Source organism: Littorina saxatilis, linkage group LG17 (assembly GCF_037325665.1).
Source record: "Littorina saxatilis isolate snail1 linkage group LG17, US_GU_Lsax_2.0, whole genome shotgun sequence".
Taxonomy (NCBI): domain Eukaryota; kingdom Metazoa; phylum Mollusca; class Gastropoda; order Littorinimorpha; family Littorinidae; genus Littorina; species Littorina saxatilis.
In genome coordinates, this window is record NC_090261.1 from 54,706,776 (window position 1) to 54,724,379 (window position 17,604).

At 42.8% G+C, this 17,604-nt stretch overlaps 1 protein-coding gene across 1 annotated transcript in view; it reads right to left on the bottom strand.

The window, feature by feature from the left end:
* The window catches only part of LOC138951633 (chromatin-remodeling ATPase INO80-like), a 75,896-nt gene that overhangs the window by 14,958 nt on the left and 43,334 nt on the right, over positions 1–17,604 (bottom strand). Inside the window, exons 18-27 of the mRNA XM_070323164.1 lie at positions 12,683–12,800; positions 12,259–12,344; positions 11,609–11,776; positions 10,860–11,064; positions 10,301–10,394; positions 8,742–9,057; positions 8,013–8,150; positions 2,895–3,120; positions 1,079–1,206; positions 324–491 (exon numbers count right to left, since the gene is read on the bottom strand). Of these exons, the coding sequence (XP_070179265.1) occupies positions 324–491; positions 1,079–1,206; positions 2,895–3,120; positions 8,013–8,150; positions 8,742–9,057; positions 10,301–10,394; positions 10,860–11,064; positions 11,609–11,776; positions 12,259–12,344; positions 12,683–12,800 (1,647 nt within the window). The remainder of the gene's footprint in view (positions 1–323; positions 492–1,078; positions 1,207–2,894; positions 3,121–8,012; positions 8,151–8,741; positions 9,058–10,300; positions 10,395–10,859; positions 11,065–11,608; positions 11,777–12,258; positions 12,345–12,682; positions 12,801–17,604) is intronic.

Consider the following 17,604-nt stretch of genomic DNA (forward strand, 5'->3'; position numbering starts at 1 on the left):
ATGACCCGAAAGATGGAACATCACTACACCACTGCTTGCATAAGCGAACATGTTTTTTAAAATGATGACACCTGTCAGACACACTCAATAACAGATTTCCTGAGATACATTTTTTGTATGGACTGTGGAAGAGATGCATCCCTTAGCAACAGTGAACAGGCATGGGAATTGAAAAAAGTAAAAAAGGCTCAACACTTGTAAGTAATGGCAAAGTCGACGGCGCGAAGCTCCTAGCCCTGCTAGGGGGGTTCGGGGGCATGACAAAATACCCACCCCATTAAAAAAAAAAACCAAGCGACAAATTCCATCTGTCAAACACTTACGGTGTCGGCGGCAGTAAGGTTGATGCCAAGACCACCAGCTCGAGTACTGAGCAGAAAGACGAAGATGTCCGATTTGGTTTGGAAATCGGCCACCATGTCTCGACGGTCAGAAATCTTGGAAGAGCCGTCCAATCGCATGTAGGTGTGCTTGCGACAGACCATGTACTCCTGCACAAAGAGGAACAACTTTGTTGAATCTGTCAAGGCATGCCAGCTGAATGCATTGAAAAAACAATTCTTAAAATGTCAACCCAGTGAAACATGAGAAACTGCAGTGATTGTGCAGAACAACGTCAAAATACTGAAACATAACAAGGTGTTGAATTGAAACACTCAAAAAGACTTGCACAGTAAATATCATAATACAAAGCTAAATAGCATACAAAGAAAATCAAATACATGTAGCTGTGGTGTTCAGTGGTTGTTGTCATTCAAAGTATTTTATGACCCGAAAGATGGTCCATCATCACACCAAAGATATCGCAGTGATTATGCATGAAGTACTATCACATTAAATCCTGTTATAATATAATTCAAACATTCTAACTTTCAGGATTAATATCATAAACACAAACAAGTTAAATATAGAACATGTAGCTGTTGTGTTCAGTGGTGGTTGTCATTCAAAGCATTTTATGACCCGAAAGATGGTCCATCATCACACCAAAGCATTACACACACACATACTCATGCACATACACAAACATATGCACACAAACACACACACACACACGACAGAAAAAGGTCTAGCATACCTCGAGCAGGTCAATCATGCGTGTCATCTGTGAGTAAATGAGCACACGATGATCCTCATTCTTGAGTCGCTGCAGCAAGGAGTCGAGAACATACAGCTTGCCCGCATCCCGCACCAGAGACTCCTTGTCTGCACGTAGCATCAAAACACTTCATTGTCATTGCTACACTTTGACAGGAGAAAACAACTAGTCTGACCAAAAAATGTGTCTTGGTATGACAAAACCGCTTCACTTATACATGGGTGGGTGTTAGGAAACGCTGCCGTTGCTGAACTTTGGTTCAGTTTTGTGTGTTGCATGTAGTTGACTTATTTGTACTTTGTGGGAAAGTACCGATATTATATTTTGTAAACACAATATTTATGTTTGGACGAGAATGCAGGTGAACTTTCTAGTCCTGTCAAAACAAGTTGTTTACCACGTTGTTTTGAGTCGTGGGTTCGTGGCGTTCGCTCGGATTAAGTGCGTCGGCGCTTTTGATGTACGTCACAGAGAACGTCACTATTCTAGTCCATGGGCAGTTCATCTAATTTTAGTTGTATCATGTTCAGTCTGGAATATTCTCGAGATTGAGTATTTGCTATATAGGCCAGCGCGATTTGTATGTAAAAAAGCTTCTACTTTGAGTTCTGCTACGATGTGCAGTTGTATGTATGGAATGCTAAATAAATCCTCGAACTCAATTTGACGAGTTGTTTTCTGCTGCTGCGAAGACGGGCGACGTAGAATAAAAGAACACAACTATACGACGTTTGAGAACTTGTGGCAATCTCAAGTGTCGTGTAACAGTGGGACTGAAAAATGTCATGAATCCCGAACCGAACCCCCCCCCCCCCCCCCCTTCTAAAGGAGGCAACATGTGATACAACAATGTCTAAAGCTTGTCATTAATTGGGCGAGGTCGACTACACGAAGAATACTTTGCAAAGCTTGCTGCAGGAAGATATAGCACTGAATTTTCAGTAAAAAGACTTTGCGCAGTCTTCGCGAAGTCGACTTCGGGCTCAATTAAAGGACCGCCTTTATTGCAAGAACCAACACTGCTGCACTTCTAAAGGGGAAAACAACATTTACTTTATTAAAACAATGTATTAGTAAGAAGCCACACTGCTGAACTTCGATCAGAAGTAACAACCGATAACATCTTAGTGTAAGAAGCCACAACCTGCGTTTGTTCATCTATCTGCTGGTTTGTTGCTACAAGTTCTCAGGAAGGTGTTCAGACCAATGCTTTCAAATCATAAGTTATTCTGAGAGAAGGGTAGGATCATCATGACACCAGTAAAGAGAGCCTAACAAACGGTTGTGAACATGAAGGATGACCTCCCCCACAAAAAAAAGAAGAAGTTAAAACAACTGTCGTAAGCATCAACATACAATACAAAACATAGGTATGCAGTGATGGCGCTAGCATTTTTTCGAACCGGTACGCAAACTTTTATCATGCAAACAGTTCAGAAAAAAACCCAGTAGTCTGGTCATTGGAACCAGTAAGAATCCAACTCAGATTATTGGATTTGTTGTTTTACCAGCGAAAAAAACCGGTAGTTCAAAATCAACCGGTAGGTCATACCGGCAGCCATTTTTGTTCCGGTATTTTCTCATTATTACCGGTATTTACCAGTTAACGCCAATACTGGGTATGAGACAGAAAAACAACAATGAAAAATCAAAAACAAATTTAAACCACACGCATCTCCAGTCCAAGTATGCTAACCACACAAACCCCCCCAAAAAACTGTCACTATCAGATCATCCAAAGGGGTTCGTACCCACACACACACAACCCGCACAGGCACACCAAAGAAACACGAACCTGGAATCTGCACTGCATGCCATCCGTAACGTGGCAACACAGAAGTCAGTCCCGCCGGGGGGTCTGAGTAGATTCTGGTAGAAGACAACCGTTTTTCTGCAAGCAGCTGTGGCGTGCCATACAGTAGTGACTGTCGTGCCTCCAGCGATCCGCCCAGCCCTTGCCGCATCTTGTCCCATTCCGCGCTGCGGTCCTTGCAGTGCACTGCACGCGTTCGACTCATCACCTGGGGAGTGGAGTAAGGCAGGGAGAGAGTGTGTAAGCGAGTAGAAACTGGTGTGACGCTAAGGCAAGGCTTATATTGTTTCTCTACTCAACCTTTGAATAAAGTTCATTTACCGGAAATATGTTGCTCCTGTGTCTATACAATTTTATTTCAAGACAGAGATGTAAACTCACAACTACACTAAGCTTTCTACGATTGAAGGTTTGTTAGGCTCATCATCAATTAACCAGATACATTTCTCAGGGCTAAATCTGAAAATATTATGCTTTGTCTCATCAGTATTGCTGTCCATCAAACGCCACCACTAGCTTGTTCCCATAAAGGGAACACTTTGTACTGGATGTGGTCAGTTAATTCAAAAACTTTGACGTGCAATTCCTTGTCTAGGACCAAACATAATCAAAACTCAGACTTAGAAACTGGGACACACGGAAAAGTCTTCAAGTGACCCACCAGTCCAAAATCATGTAGAAATTCTGGGTCTGTATCTCAGAAACTGCCATGCAATTGTATCAATAAGTTTGATTTCTGCCCAAAGTCTGAACACTCTCATGAGTGTTACTCTACTAGAAACAATAACAACAATAACAATAAGAACATTTATATAGCGCTAAATCAAAAACTTTCGTTAAAAAGGCTTGCTCTAAGCGCTTGACATCTAAAACTAAAACGTCATTCACACTCTTTACAATGATGTACAAGAACTTCATGTCACACTCTTTCATTCAGTATAGCACCATTCACACAGTTGTTATTCTGTACAAGACAATAAGTTAGTCTAACATTTAGAATGTTCATAAGATGAAAACAAGAGAAAACCAGACTGATTAAAACAACTGCTTAGTGCTAACAAAGCATGAATCTTAATGATAACGTAATACATGTTTAACTGTTAAGACCATAAAAAACCTATATGACTAAGTGCCAAAAGGTGCTCACAGAACAGAAGACGACTTTGTTTTACAATAAAAATGTTTCTAAAAACGTGTGTCTGCTGAAAATTGGTGTGTGTGTGGATGAATGTGCGAAGAGATAGTGGACATAATTTCGTGTGTCTGACTTGAACGGTTTTGAAGTTATCTTTGTTTAAAGTCAAAAATAACGCCAAAACCGGCCATCTGAAAACGGACATCGTGATACCTCGTGTTTTGAATATGCCACAGAAAAATAACAAGAAGCACAAATGAATTGCATTTAGTTTGATTGAATGCCTGAAACATCGCTTTACAGACGAGACCAAACGTCAAATCTAAATCTCGAGAGAATTTTTTTTTTTCGATAACCGAATTTTAAGGTGTCGCACGCAAGATGTGTCGTCATCACGGCATACATTTTTCAATCGCAGATATTTACTAAATTTCTTTTTCAAAAACTCTGGAATTGATGTCGACACGTCAAGCGATAACGGTGTATCAAACTGCTGTCTTTCAAGTAATCCAGCAAAGACTGCATAACTTTTGAACAGCATTTTTGAAAACGATTTGAAAATTTCGTCATATCTTGCGTGCGACAAAATGTTCGGTAATTAACGGTTATTTTCTTTTAAAAACAAAATTTACATGTACAAAGATCTACTTCATCTACGGAACCACGTGACACATTCTGTGTTCAAAATTTGTGAAGAAATCACGAACCACGAATGCGCTATCAAGTTTTGAAATTATGTCGTCAACATCTTTTCAGATCTTGCGTGCGACACCATCTTGCGTTCAACATAAAATGTCACTACCTTATCGAGTTTAATGGGTAAAACTAACTATTTGTTGTCTTAGTTTAATCTTCTTAACTAAAAGCGTAATAAAACCGAACTTCCAAGATGAATTTTAATTGAGATTAGCGAAAGAGCGGGCACGCAAGTCGACCTTAAAGTAAAAGAATGATAACACGAGCGTTTGTCGTGTTGTCTTGCGTGCAACACATTGTCCAAAAAGGAAAATGTATATTTTTCTCAGACGTTTTTTAAGTTGAAACCTTGAAACTTCACACACATTTGGGGTTTAATCGCCCCCATGCATGGTAAAAGTATTGTTGACCCTTGTCAGATTTCAAGGTCACGGCTGGGTCACATGTGGTTCAGAAAACGGATGAAACATATTTTTTCAGAGATTTTTGAAGCTAGAACCTTCAAACTTCAAACAACGCTTTTGCTTAATGATTGTTCAACATGGAGAATTCAAGGTTGATCCTTGAGAAATGTGAAGGTCATAGCAGGGTCTCGTGTGGGTAAAAAAAAAAGGAAATTGTATTGAACTTCAATTTATATAAAACCAAAGTCTGGTTGATCTGTTTTAAGATTTAAGGTCAAATCTGTTATTTAAGGTCAAATCAAATAGAAATTTGTTGATGCTTAAATCTTTGAAACTTCCAACAGGTTTCAGGTTTGACAACTTCTGGACTTTGAAATCTGGTATGGTTGATCCTGGTAATATTAATTGGTCAAAACATCAAGATCAACAATTATAAAATAAGCACTTTCACCAATGTCAAGTGAGCAATAGCAGCAAACGTGAGTCTTATAAAGATTATCACTTTTTGTGTGACCTCAACTTGACCCCTCTGAATGCTCTCAATCATGGAAATTGACCACACTTTGATTATAACCAAACAACATCAAAACTTTGGAATGTGTGAAGTTTCAAAGGTGTTGCTTAAAAGGCGTTCGTGAAAATGACAATTGTATGTGTCTGACTTCAATGCGACCCCGCTGCGACCTTGACGTTTGATTTTATCAACCAGACTTTCATCATGTGTGAATGACTTCAAACACTATAAAACTAGTTGAAGAAATTGAAGTTTAAGCCAGATGGCACTGCTGTGACCTTGAAACTTGACAAACATTAACCAGGCGGTCACCTTTTTTAGAAAACATCCTTAAAGGATCTTTAACCTTACTGTGACCTTGGAATTTGATGAGGTTTAATTTAACTTGCGTAGTGTGCCAAGTTTCAAGGCCCTAGCTTCAAAAACATATGAGAAAACCTCATTGAAAAATGTATATGTTTGACCTCAACGCGACCCTGCTGTGACCTTGACTTTTTCAACCAGACTTTAATCGTGTGTGAACATTATACACTAGAACTGTGTGTATTTTCAAAGCTCGTGCTATAAACGCGCTAAATAAATTGAAAATATTCCACATTTGGACCAGATGTGACCCCGCTGTGACCTTGAACTTTGACAAAGATTAACCAGCAGGTCACTTTTAATGAGGTTTTATAAAAATGCTGAAAGTATGTGAAGTATGTAAAGTCTAACTGATCTAGTATTAAAACATGTAAGACGTGACAACGACAATTTTCCAGTTTGCAAAGGAAATTTAACCTCGCTGTGACCTTGAAATTCAATGTTGTTTAATGTGATGTGCACCATACCTGGAGGTCATTATACTTTGGTTGTGTGCCAAGTTTCAAAGCCCTAGCTTTACAAACGTGCGAGATAACCTTAATGCTATGACTCAGTGCCGTTTTGAATGATATAACGAACAAAATTATCGTTATTTGTAAAATCATTTGGGTAAATTTATCTTTTCTTTTCGTAATTGGGTTCCAGCATCTGTTGTCTTAACAAAAATCACAATATCAGTCGTGTTTGTCAACTTTTATTTTTTAGCCCCTTTGTCCGCTTTTCGTGCGCACCTTTTGGCACTTAGTCATATGCTAAAATAACTTCGAACTTTTAAGAACTTCTTATAAGATACACAGCACATCTAGATAAACACCAGAATGATAAAACAAAAGGCAACTCGTTAAAACTATTAAATGCATCAATGTCTAAAACACGAAAGACTCAAAATTAATATAAGATACACAATTCTCTAGAATTGTTTATTAAAACTGAAACCGACCTGCTCAAAGTAAACCATACCCACCCCCTCCCTACCCACCCCCAACCCTCCTCCTACACTAAATATTAATTATTTCTACTCTTAACTTCCCAACTACACGTTATCCATAAACTATGCACAGGAACATGTGTGTCAGCATTTATGTGGCACCGACATGACTTGTGCATATCTAGCTTACAGCTAAGGGTTAAAGCTAAAGGACTACTGCAGTGAAAAATTATATTTATAATAATTTAAAACAAAAGACAACAAGAAGGGCAAAGCCCATACGACTCACATGCTTGACCTTCTGCTTTACACATTTTTCCTACCAAAATACATGTGACCTTGACCCAAGGTCAAGGTCATCCAAGGTCATGCAACACAAAGCTGTTAATTCAAGACATAGGAAGTACAATGGTGCTTATTGGCTCTTTCTACCATGAGATATGGTCACTTTTAGTGGTTCACTACCTTATTTTGGTCACATTTCATAAGGGTCAAAGTGACCTTGACCATATGTGACCAAATGTGTCTCATGATGAAAGCATAACATGTGCCCCACATAATTTTTAAGTTTGAAACAGTTATCTTCCATAGTTCAGGGTCAAGGTCACTTCAAAATATGTATACAATCCAACTTTGAAGAGCTCCTGTGACCTTGACCTTGAAGCAAGGTAAACCAAACTGGTATCAAAAGATGGGGCTTACTTTGCCCTATATATCATATATAGGTGAGGTATTCAATCTCAAAAACTTCAGAGAAAATGGAAAAAATGTGAAAAATAGCTGTTTTTTAGACAACATTTATGGCCCCTGCGACCTTGACCTTGAAGCAAGGTCAAGATGCTATGTATGTTTTTTGGGGCCTTGTCGTCATACACCATCTTGCCAAATTTGGTACTGATAGACTGAATAGTGTCCAAGAAATATTCAACGTTAAAGTTTTCCGGACGGCCGGCCGGCTGGCCGGCCGGCCGGCCGGCCGGACGGACGACTCGGGTGAGTACATAGACTCACTTTTGCTTCGCATGTGAGTCAAAAATAACAAGCTGAATAGACTACCTACCTTGGGTACCAGGGCCAGCACAAGGGCAGGTAGAGGGGTCAGCTGGTCATCCAACACTTTGGGTGGCCGTCGTTTGTGAGGGTGAATGGGTATTGTGAAGTCCTCAGGTGCACAGGGGCTCTTCACTGGAGAGTGAGGCTGAAAAATAACATTCAACTGGTTTTATTTATGATCAGTTGCTTCTGTTCACTCACTGTTTCAGCAGAAAACTTTAGTCCATGCTTTCTTGCCTGGTTGTAAACAAATTTATTTTGTTCAATTTTTCAAAACAAGTGCTTGGTCCGATTGGTTGAAACTGAGATTTGTTTGTGATTTTAACAAACCCGAAACCAGTGCTTGGGTCCCACCCCGTTTGGCACTCTCTCATGCATACCACACTGGTAAGTTAGCACAGGTCTCATCAAGACCGCAAATTCCAGCAAACTGCTGTAACCATCGATCACCATGGAATCCTTGGCACTTAAGGTTTTCTCAGAAAAAAGTACATTAGGAGAATGCAACACAAGAGCGGAACAGTCTTCAGTACTACTTGTGGTGCCAAAAATGTTAGTCCACAAGGACCAAAACAGTACAGTATGGAATGGTATGATACTCAGAATGTATTCATTTTCACATCTGCACTTTATTTATTACACAAAGGAGTCCCATGGAATGAACACAAAAAAAACTCTTTGACTACCACACACACAAAAACCTCAAACTCCGCTGAAATCAACCCCAACAACGTACCTTTGTGGGTGAAGTGGGAGGGGTGTGGGATTTCTTGGAGGGACGAAGGAGCTTTGCCCGCATCTGCCTGTGTGCCGTGGTCTCAGGGATGTAGTGCAGCTTGTGGGGGAGATGGGTGTACACCTTGCTGAGTGGTTGGACGAACACCAGGCGTGACAGGTTGGGACTGCACGCCAGGTTGGGGGGAGAAGTGGTGGTCAGAGGGGCCAGGAGGAAACAGTCCCTGGTTCTGAACACGTCCGCTGTCTTGGGGCTCCACTGGTGGCGATGGTGTATCCTGTACGCTGCTTTGTGTGCCAGGAACACTCCAAGCCACCTGGTGAGAAAGATTTTTTTTCAAGGTTAGGTAAAAAAACCCAAGAAGGGCAAAGCCCATACGACTCACATGCTTGACCTTGATCTTTACATAGCAATGACATCATACACTAAGAACTGCTTTACACATTTTTCCTACCAAAATACATGTGACCTTGACCCAAGGTCAAGGTCATCCAAGGTCATGCAACACAAAGCTGTTAATTCAAGACATAGGAAGTACAATGGTGCTTATTGGCTCTTTCTACCATGAGATATGGTCACTTTTAGTGGTTCACTACCTTATTTTGGTCACATTTCATAAGGGTCAAAGTGACCTTGACCTTGATCATATGTGACCAAATGTGTCTCATGATGAAAGCATAACATGTGCCCCACATAATTTTTAAGTTTGAAACAGTTATCTTCCATAGTTCAGGATCAAGGTCACTTCAAAATATGTATACAATCCAACTTTGAAGAGCTCCTGTGACCTTGACCTTGAAGCAAGGTAAACCAAACTGGTATCAAAAGATGGGGCTTACTTTGCCCTATATATCATATATAGGTGAGGTATTGAATCTCAAAAACTTCAGAGAAAATGGGAAAAATGTGAAAAATAGCTGTTTTTTAGGCAACATTTATGGCCCCTGCGACCTTGACCTTGAAGCAAGGTCAAGATGCTATGTATGTTTTTTGGGGCCTTGTCATCATACACCATCTTGCCAAATTTGGTACTGATAGACTGAATAGTGTCCAAGAAATATCCAACGTTAAAGTTTTCCGGACGGCCGGACGGCCGGACGGCCGGCCGGCCGGCCGGACGGACGGACGACTCGGGTGAGTACATAGACTCACTTTTGCTTCGCATGTGAGTCAAAAAGCGGTACAAAGAAGTTTTTAATCTTGCAGAGGGTGCATAAACATCAGCAAGCATGTAACCACTGATGAGAGTTAGATGCAGTTTTGATGGCTTGTCTTTGCGCTGATTCGATCCTTTTTGCGTGAACTTTCTGCTGCAGTACTTTTTGCTGTTGTTGCACGACACTTATGCATCATCAGGCGCTTAGAACTATTTTAGGATTTGCGCCCTATAAATACCCTTATTATTATTATTGTTGTTGATGTTGATACATTCTGCCAGTGGTAACTGGGTTTGTGCATCTTTTACCCCTATTTTCCCGCGTTGATAAGGAGAAGAAAGGTCCACAGACAACAGCGTTTCAACAACTTGATGAAACAAAGAAAGGAAAGATGACACTCACCTGACAAGAAGCCCACCAAACATGTAGGCGTGGAGTTCCTGTGGCGACAGGTCCGCAAAGCGAATGAATGAAAGACAGCTGGTGATAGGGCCGTCTGCAACACATGTAACATTGTCAGTCATCCACACCAGAAGGATGGTGAGCAATTATGACCATTATTTTCTGCAGAGTAATGAAAGAAACTAACAAAGAAAACAATCTGAGTAAAGCATCAGCCACGCGCTAACCATTTGTTGACACTCTCTAACCATTTGTTGAACTTAAAACCAAAATGTCAACCCTCATTTTGTCCCTGCTATTCTTCTTTTCCACAAAACACTCAGCAGACCAAACTACAAAGGCTTAGACACGTTAGAAAGACAACTTCCAAGGATGAATAGCAACGTCACAGAGTTTTTCAAACCTTGTAACTGAGAACTTCACATCCAGGTTTGTCTTTTCTACTATTTCTTTTTTTCATCAAGCTATTTTCGCTCACTTCTTTGGGTCTAAAAACAGCACCCATGGATTAAGGTACAGCTTCTAGCACGGCTGAACACTCCAGCCTTTCATCACTTACTGCGTTGCTGAGTGGTGGCAGGATGGGAGTGGAGGGGGGAGTGGATGTACAGCTTGTTGTAGTAGATGTGTGTCTTGCTGGGCACAGCTTTGGCCAGCAGGACACTGTCCCTGTAGACCAGCTTGGGCAGGTTGTAGTCCTCCAGGAACATGTAGTACGGCGTCCGCGCCTCCTTGCGCTCAAACAGCTCGGGGTGGTTGCACACCTGAAAAGGTAAAACAATTGGGCTGCAAGCTACGTCTCTTCCTTTTGACACTTTTGTACTTCAGTCCCACAAGGTGCTGGAGCACATCCACAGACTGACACAGGGCTCATCACGAGACTACGCTTCGCCAATGAATGAGGCCAAAGGTAGCAAAGTGACACTGTGGAAGGTAGGTTCATTGGGATACCTTGTCAATTACATACAACACTTGAATTTGTGATGAAAGCTGCCGTTTTTGTCCCTTTCTGAAGTAAGTGCATGTTGTGGCTTATTACAAGCAATACATCATGCTGGTGACATATGCCCTGAAAGTGAAGAAATATAATCTTTATATATGCTGGTATTTCAATGCCAAAGTGGGCAGCTGATGCTGATTGACAAATAAAATCAAAGACTGCCACCACTTTGCTGTATGTTCTACCTACTATACCTATATCCAGCCCACCACCAGGGCTGGTTCAGTATCAATGGCTCTGGAAATCTACCACTTTCCCAGTAGCAGCTCTCTTCTCCTCCTACTCGCACACCCCCAAACGAAACCTACCTTTCGGAACTGCATGACGAGATTCATGAGACTGGAGGCGGTGTTCTGAGACTGGGAGTTGGAGGATGTTGTGGACTGCAGCAGGTCTTCAATGGAGATCTTCTTCTTGATGGCGTCGTACAGCTGCTTCTGGCGCTTGGTCAGCGGGCAGTTCACCATGATCTCAATCTGAAGACGGAAAATACGGTGAAATGTGATTTTAGACCCTTCATTTCAAGCTCATTTCACATTAGGACCTGATTTTCTCTTCATAGTGTTGTACACTCACCTCCATTGAAGACTCCTTCTCTTTTAATATTTGAATTTTTCACAATTTCAGATCTTAAAATAGAAGTACCACTGTATCAGTAACAGTCAAAAACAATATAGATACAGCAGTGGCTTGTGTAATAGATTCATGATTTGTCTCTTCTCTCAGAAAAGGCTCAACCAAATCAGCGAATGACATCAGATGTAGCCAGCTATTTCATTACAAATACAATGTACAGAGAAAATGTCAGACCTGTCTCTGTAGCTCATAAAACTACATTTCCAACACTCACTAATTCATAAAAGAACAGATACCTCAACACAACAAACGTTCTCTAATTTGTTCAAGCAAAGTTGCAGAAAACTTATTAAAGATATAAAGCTGACTGTTAACACTGTACCTTGTCTGACAGTTCGTTCTCCACATCCTTCTTCACTCGCCTCAACATGAAAGGCTTGAGAATCATGTGAAGACGTGACAGCTGGTCTGCAAAAAGACATCAACAACGAACTTTAATCAGACATGCCAAGATAGTATTGAACAACATAAGTCATATAGGACTAGTTATGAAAGAACCAGAAGACAAACCATGCAGCAATGTCTTTTAATACATGCAAAGTACTGAAAAGTGAACCCTCACTTTTTTGTGTTATTTTGATATCTTTGTTGTTGTACAATTATTTCTATTTCAGTTTGGTTCAGGGGACAAAGCTAACCTGTTACACTTCAACATCATACTTGAGACGAGAATCTGAATGAAAACGCAAATACAAGTAAAAAATGACAGACTTGGTGATGCACCAAAGAGCATTCTCAAGACACACCTGCATCTATGCCCGACTTGTGCTCAGCGTGATTCTCAATGTCCTTGGAGAACCACTCGTTGAACTCGTCATGCGAGTCAAACATGGTGGGCATGATGAAGTGGAGCAGGGCCCACAACTGTCAAACATAACGCATAGACATATAATGATCGCATTAGATTTTTGTTTATCCTGCTCAGCAATCAAAAATTTTAGTAATAAATTTTCATTTGATTAATATACTTACCCAACTCACATATAGCAATTAACCCTAGTTCAGTGCTGGTAACGCTGTACGCGTCCCCTTGGTAACAAGGAAGGCGCCTCTAAAAAAAGAGTGACATGAGACCCGTAAGGGTGTCTAAGCCAGCCCGGAAACGAGACTGCCTTCCGTATGCGCGCGCATACACCGCCATATGCAATTCATTCTAAAGCGAAGCCCAACTCACTCCTTTTTTAGACCCAAACACCCACCACAGCGGGGAGGCGGGAGGGAATAAACGATGTGAGTTGGGTAAGTATATTAATCAAATGAAAATTTATTACTAAAATTTTTGATTAAATTACATATCTTACCCAACTCACATATAGCAGATTGCTACTATAGGTGGCGGGTATATAGAGAAATCATGAAATTAGAACCTGTTCCAAGGCTACCATAACCGGTAACGCGGAACTGCCGTCCTGTCCCAAGACGTCTCTGAGGGAGAGGTTAATAAAAACCTCCTCAGACCGCCCGTAAGCCGACTCCAGTACTTCAGCCAAACGGCCCGACCAGAGGACTGTCAAAGAGGAGGCCCAAGGCCTTGCCTCATACGGTGAGAGGCAAAACTGCCCTAACATCTCCAGACTGTGTTAATCCCCAGGTAAGCACCTGTCTGATCAAAGTGGAGACTCACTTGGTTAAATAAACTTTCGCAATATCCTTACACCTTGCTGTGCTAAGTGATATCATAAAAGCTTCAGATTTTCTGACCCAATGCCGAGTCCGTGACAGGTACCTTCTGAGAGTCCTCACGGGACAAATAACCACATCAAGCTCCCCAGGAGCAAGAGTCCAGTGTAGCAGTCCATCTAGGTAAGGTTGACTTCAAAAAGTCATACCCCTACCAGAGTAGATAGACCTGTACCCACCCTAAAACAGTGTTTAACGTCATTTCCAACCGTTCAAGGTTAAATCAAGACGGAGACGAAAGATAAGGCAAATGGCCTTTAAATCAACGATCTAACAAGGTCCGTGAAAGTCAGAAAATTTTTCGAAAATCGAAATATTAAAAGAGCCAAACCTGACTCTAAAGGAGCCAAAATCTTGCTTCCTGAATTGAAAATACAATTGGAAGCTGGTTTTCCCCGTTTTCCGCATAAAAGCCAAGGTAGAATCACGATGGAGATGAAAGATAAGGCAAGTAACCTTTGATTCAATGATCTAACAAGATCCGTGCAAGTCGGAAAAAACTTCGAAACCCGAAAAGTTTTAATTGACTAAACGTGACTCTAAAGGAGCCACACCCTTGCTTCATGAATTGAAAATGCAACTCGAAGCTTGTTTTCCATTTTTGCTTAAATGCCAGAAAACTTCGAAGGAACCCAAAAGCCATAGATCAGTCTTTCTTGAAAAGATGTCCATATTCAAAATAGCCAGAAAGTATGCTTACTCCCACTTCTCACAGAAGCTACTAGAGTAAGCTTGGCCGTTTTCCGTGTAGATCCGCCAGGCTAGCCTTGAAACGGGTTAAAGCAACGCTGCACCAAGCCGTACCAAAGTGACAGAAATTACATAAAGTCTTAAAAATAAGACATGAAAGAAAAACGGAAACCCAGAATAGGTGGATCGCCACCTCATTACACGTAGAGAAGAGGAGTTCATTCCGTAAGAAATAAGCGCTTCGAACCAAGCCAGTCTAAGTGACAAGCGAACAAACACGCCCAAAACCCCTATAAAGACTCTGAATCAAATCCAGAGTTGAGGCGGAAGCCCCTAAGTATCCCAAGGATATCCTTACAGAAGACATCCGTGTAACTGGAATGTGAGAAAGCAAAGACGCCTTCTTGCCAGCCTTAAGAGGTCTGGAACCAAGATAGCAAAGACCCGTACTGTGCGACCAATAGGTCGCCAAAACGATCTATGAGAAAGATCCTGTGAAAGCGAGGGTATAGAGCCAAAAGCTAAAGTAGATAACAGCCAGCCTGAAGCTTTTCGTTTGGAAACAAACGACAGCCAAGGCCTGCCTTGCGCTTCCCTTTTACCGTGAGCGTCTCTTAGATAGATAAAAGCCCGCGTGCATAGAAGGGGTCTCAAAAAGAGACCTTTCAAACAAGAAAGAGATTAAAGCCTAGCCAAAAGAACAAAACTTTAAAGGCAGAGGCTTACCCTCAGGTAAAAAACCGGCAAAGTTAACTCCTTTGTATCTGCGTCCTGTCAGACCACAAAGATATCCAGTTAGAACGTAACCACCCAGGCGAGAGTAAAAGCGCGTTTTGTTCAAACGAGCCCATCATAAAAACCCGAAGCCACAAACTCCCCGAGCTAGGAGATCTTGATCTTACAGACACTTTCTCCTAGCTATCCAAATCCAGATGGATTTTAGCCAAACCCGAGGGCGGTTCCGTAGAACAAAAACAGAGAACCTAAGTTCTTAAGTTTGGAGTTAACCGAAGCCTACAGAAAGCGCTCCGCGAGTGACACGCTCTTAAGCGTAAGACACAAGCTAAAGCAACGCCGCCGCAGGTATAAAGTCGAACGTTGTCTACACAGGTAGTGGTGACAAAGAAGACTCGCTTGTGAAAACTCCACAAGTACAAAAAACCCCGCCAGAGGATCTAAGAACTTAACACTCAAAGATTCTCCTCAGAAGGCTCAAATCAACCTCAAAATGCCGCGAACAGCGACACAGCTGAAGTATAAGCCTCCCCTCGTTCAAAAGCATCATAACAATCATCGAAATGATGAGAACCAGTCACCAATCCCGATAAGGCAATACTTGCCAAAAATCGGAAAAGTTTTGAAAAAAATCAACACCGGAACTCCATGACCAAAACTCCATCCACCTGTCTCCTTCCAGCGGGAAAACTGGAAAAGGAAGTGGACACAGCCTGAATAACAGCAAAGGAACCGCAGCGACGGAACCGACAGCCAAAGGCTGAAAGGTGCCGACTACCAACACCCCAGTGTTAACGGTAGAAGGCTATCCCATCCTGTACCGGAAGCCACAGCCACAAAAGCGGAAGCGAACCGGCCGTGGATTAGTAAACATCAGAACCCACAGGTAGCATAAAAACACACCGGACGATCCCGTAGTCCTCAAACCATTTCAGCTGCGAGCACCACTGCACTTGCTAACATGAAACGGAACCTAAAATCAGGGCTCTTCAGTAATGCGTAAGCACCTTCATCTGAACAGCCGTCAAGCACAACCGTGCAATCCGGAAGCTGACTCCCTGTTTGACTTAACTGTCCAACAAAGAACCAGCCCTCCGTTCGCTACCTGCCCCCCGTTCCTGTCAAAACCTAAATGCCGTTTTCCACTGACCAGGCCACTGCGCTGGACAACTTAAACGGCAAGTTAAGCTGGGTGTCACCCACCACCGTGGACACACCCTCACAATCCTCTCCTTCCTACTTGGTTACAAAGTTAGGAAGGTGACCCCCAGAGAGACTTGCATGGTCAATCCAAGAATCACTCAGACCAACAACCTCCTGCCCCCAGGGCGGAAGCTTACGTTGCCCAGCCACGAAAATGCGTGCCACATTCCTCCTGCGAACGTACACCACTTTCACCGGAGAACCCGGCTACACGCGGCCAATTGCCAACTCCAGGGCAATGGACAACAAATCCAGGAAGCTGAAGAGAACATCCTGTTCCTCCGAACTTCCAGAAGTCGGAACCAGATAGAGGTAGAGTAAGTTACCCCTTTGTTCTCAACCACCCCTTCCGGTCAAAACTTAAATGCCGTTTTCCGCCGCCCACGTCACTGCGCTGGACAACTTGAACGGCAAGTTAAGCTGGGTGTCGTCCATCCCCGTGGACGCACTCGTTATCCTTTCCTTCATGCTCGCAATGGCAATCAGGAAGGTGACCCCCGGAAAGACGCTCCCGGTCGATCCCAGAATCACCAACTTCCACAATACCTAAATGCCGTTTTCCGCTGCCCACGTCACTGCGCTGGACAACTTGAACGGCAAGTAAGCTGGGAGTCGTCCACCACCGTGGACGCCCCCTCGTTAACCTCTCCTTCATGCTCGCAATCGCAATCAGGAAGGTGACACCCAGAAAGACACTCCTGGTCGATCCAAGCACCACCTAGTTTCGCACACAGTGCCTAAATGCCGTTTTCCGCTGCCCACGTCACTGCGCTGGACAACTTGAACGGCAAGTAAGCTGGGAGTCGTCCACCACCGTGGACGCACCCTCGTTAACCTCTCCTTCATGCTCGCAATCGCAATCAGGAAGGTGACACCCAGAAAGACACTCCTGGTCGATCCAAGCACCACCTAGCTTTGCACACAGTAAACCAGTCGTCTTGCACTACCATGCAATCCGAAAGCTGACTCCCGTACTGACACCATTGTCTAGCAGAGAACCAGCTTTACTGTCTACCCCCCGCCCAGAGGGCGGGGTCGGAAGCCACACACACTCGCCCCCGTCCCCAGACTGAGCAGAGTGCAGTGGAACTTCCTTACGTGTACCAGGGCTCTTACTCCCCACTGAAAGGCCGCCAAAGCGGGTTGAGTCAGCCGAGAGATAAGAACTTTCGCCCGGCCGCCATGCGCCTGAGGCTACTCGCTCCTGACCACGTGCCGAGTTTTGGCCGGAGAACCCGGTTACTAACTCAGCAGACATACCTTGTGTACGAGACGGAACGCCGGAATGCGAACCCAAAAGCGGACACGGCACAATCTCCTCATCCTGAGAGGCATGCACCTCCGCTCTCGTGACTGTAGT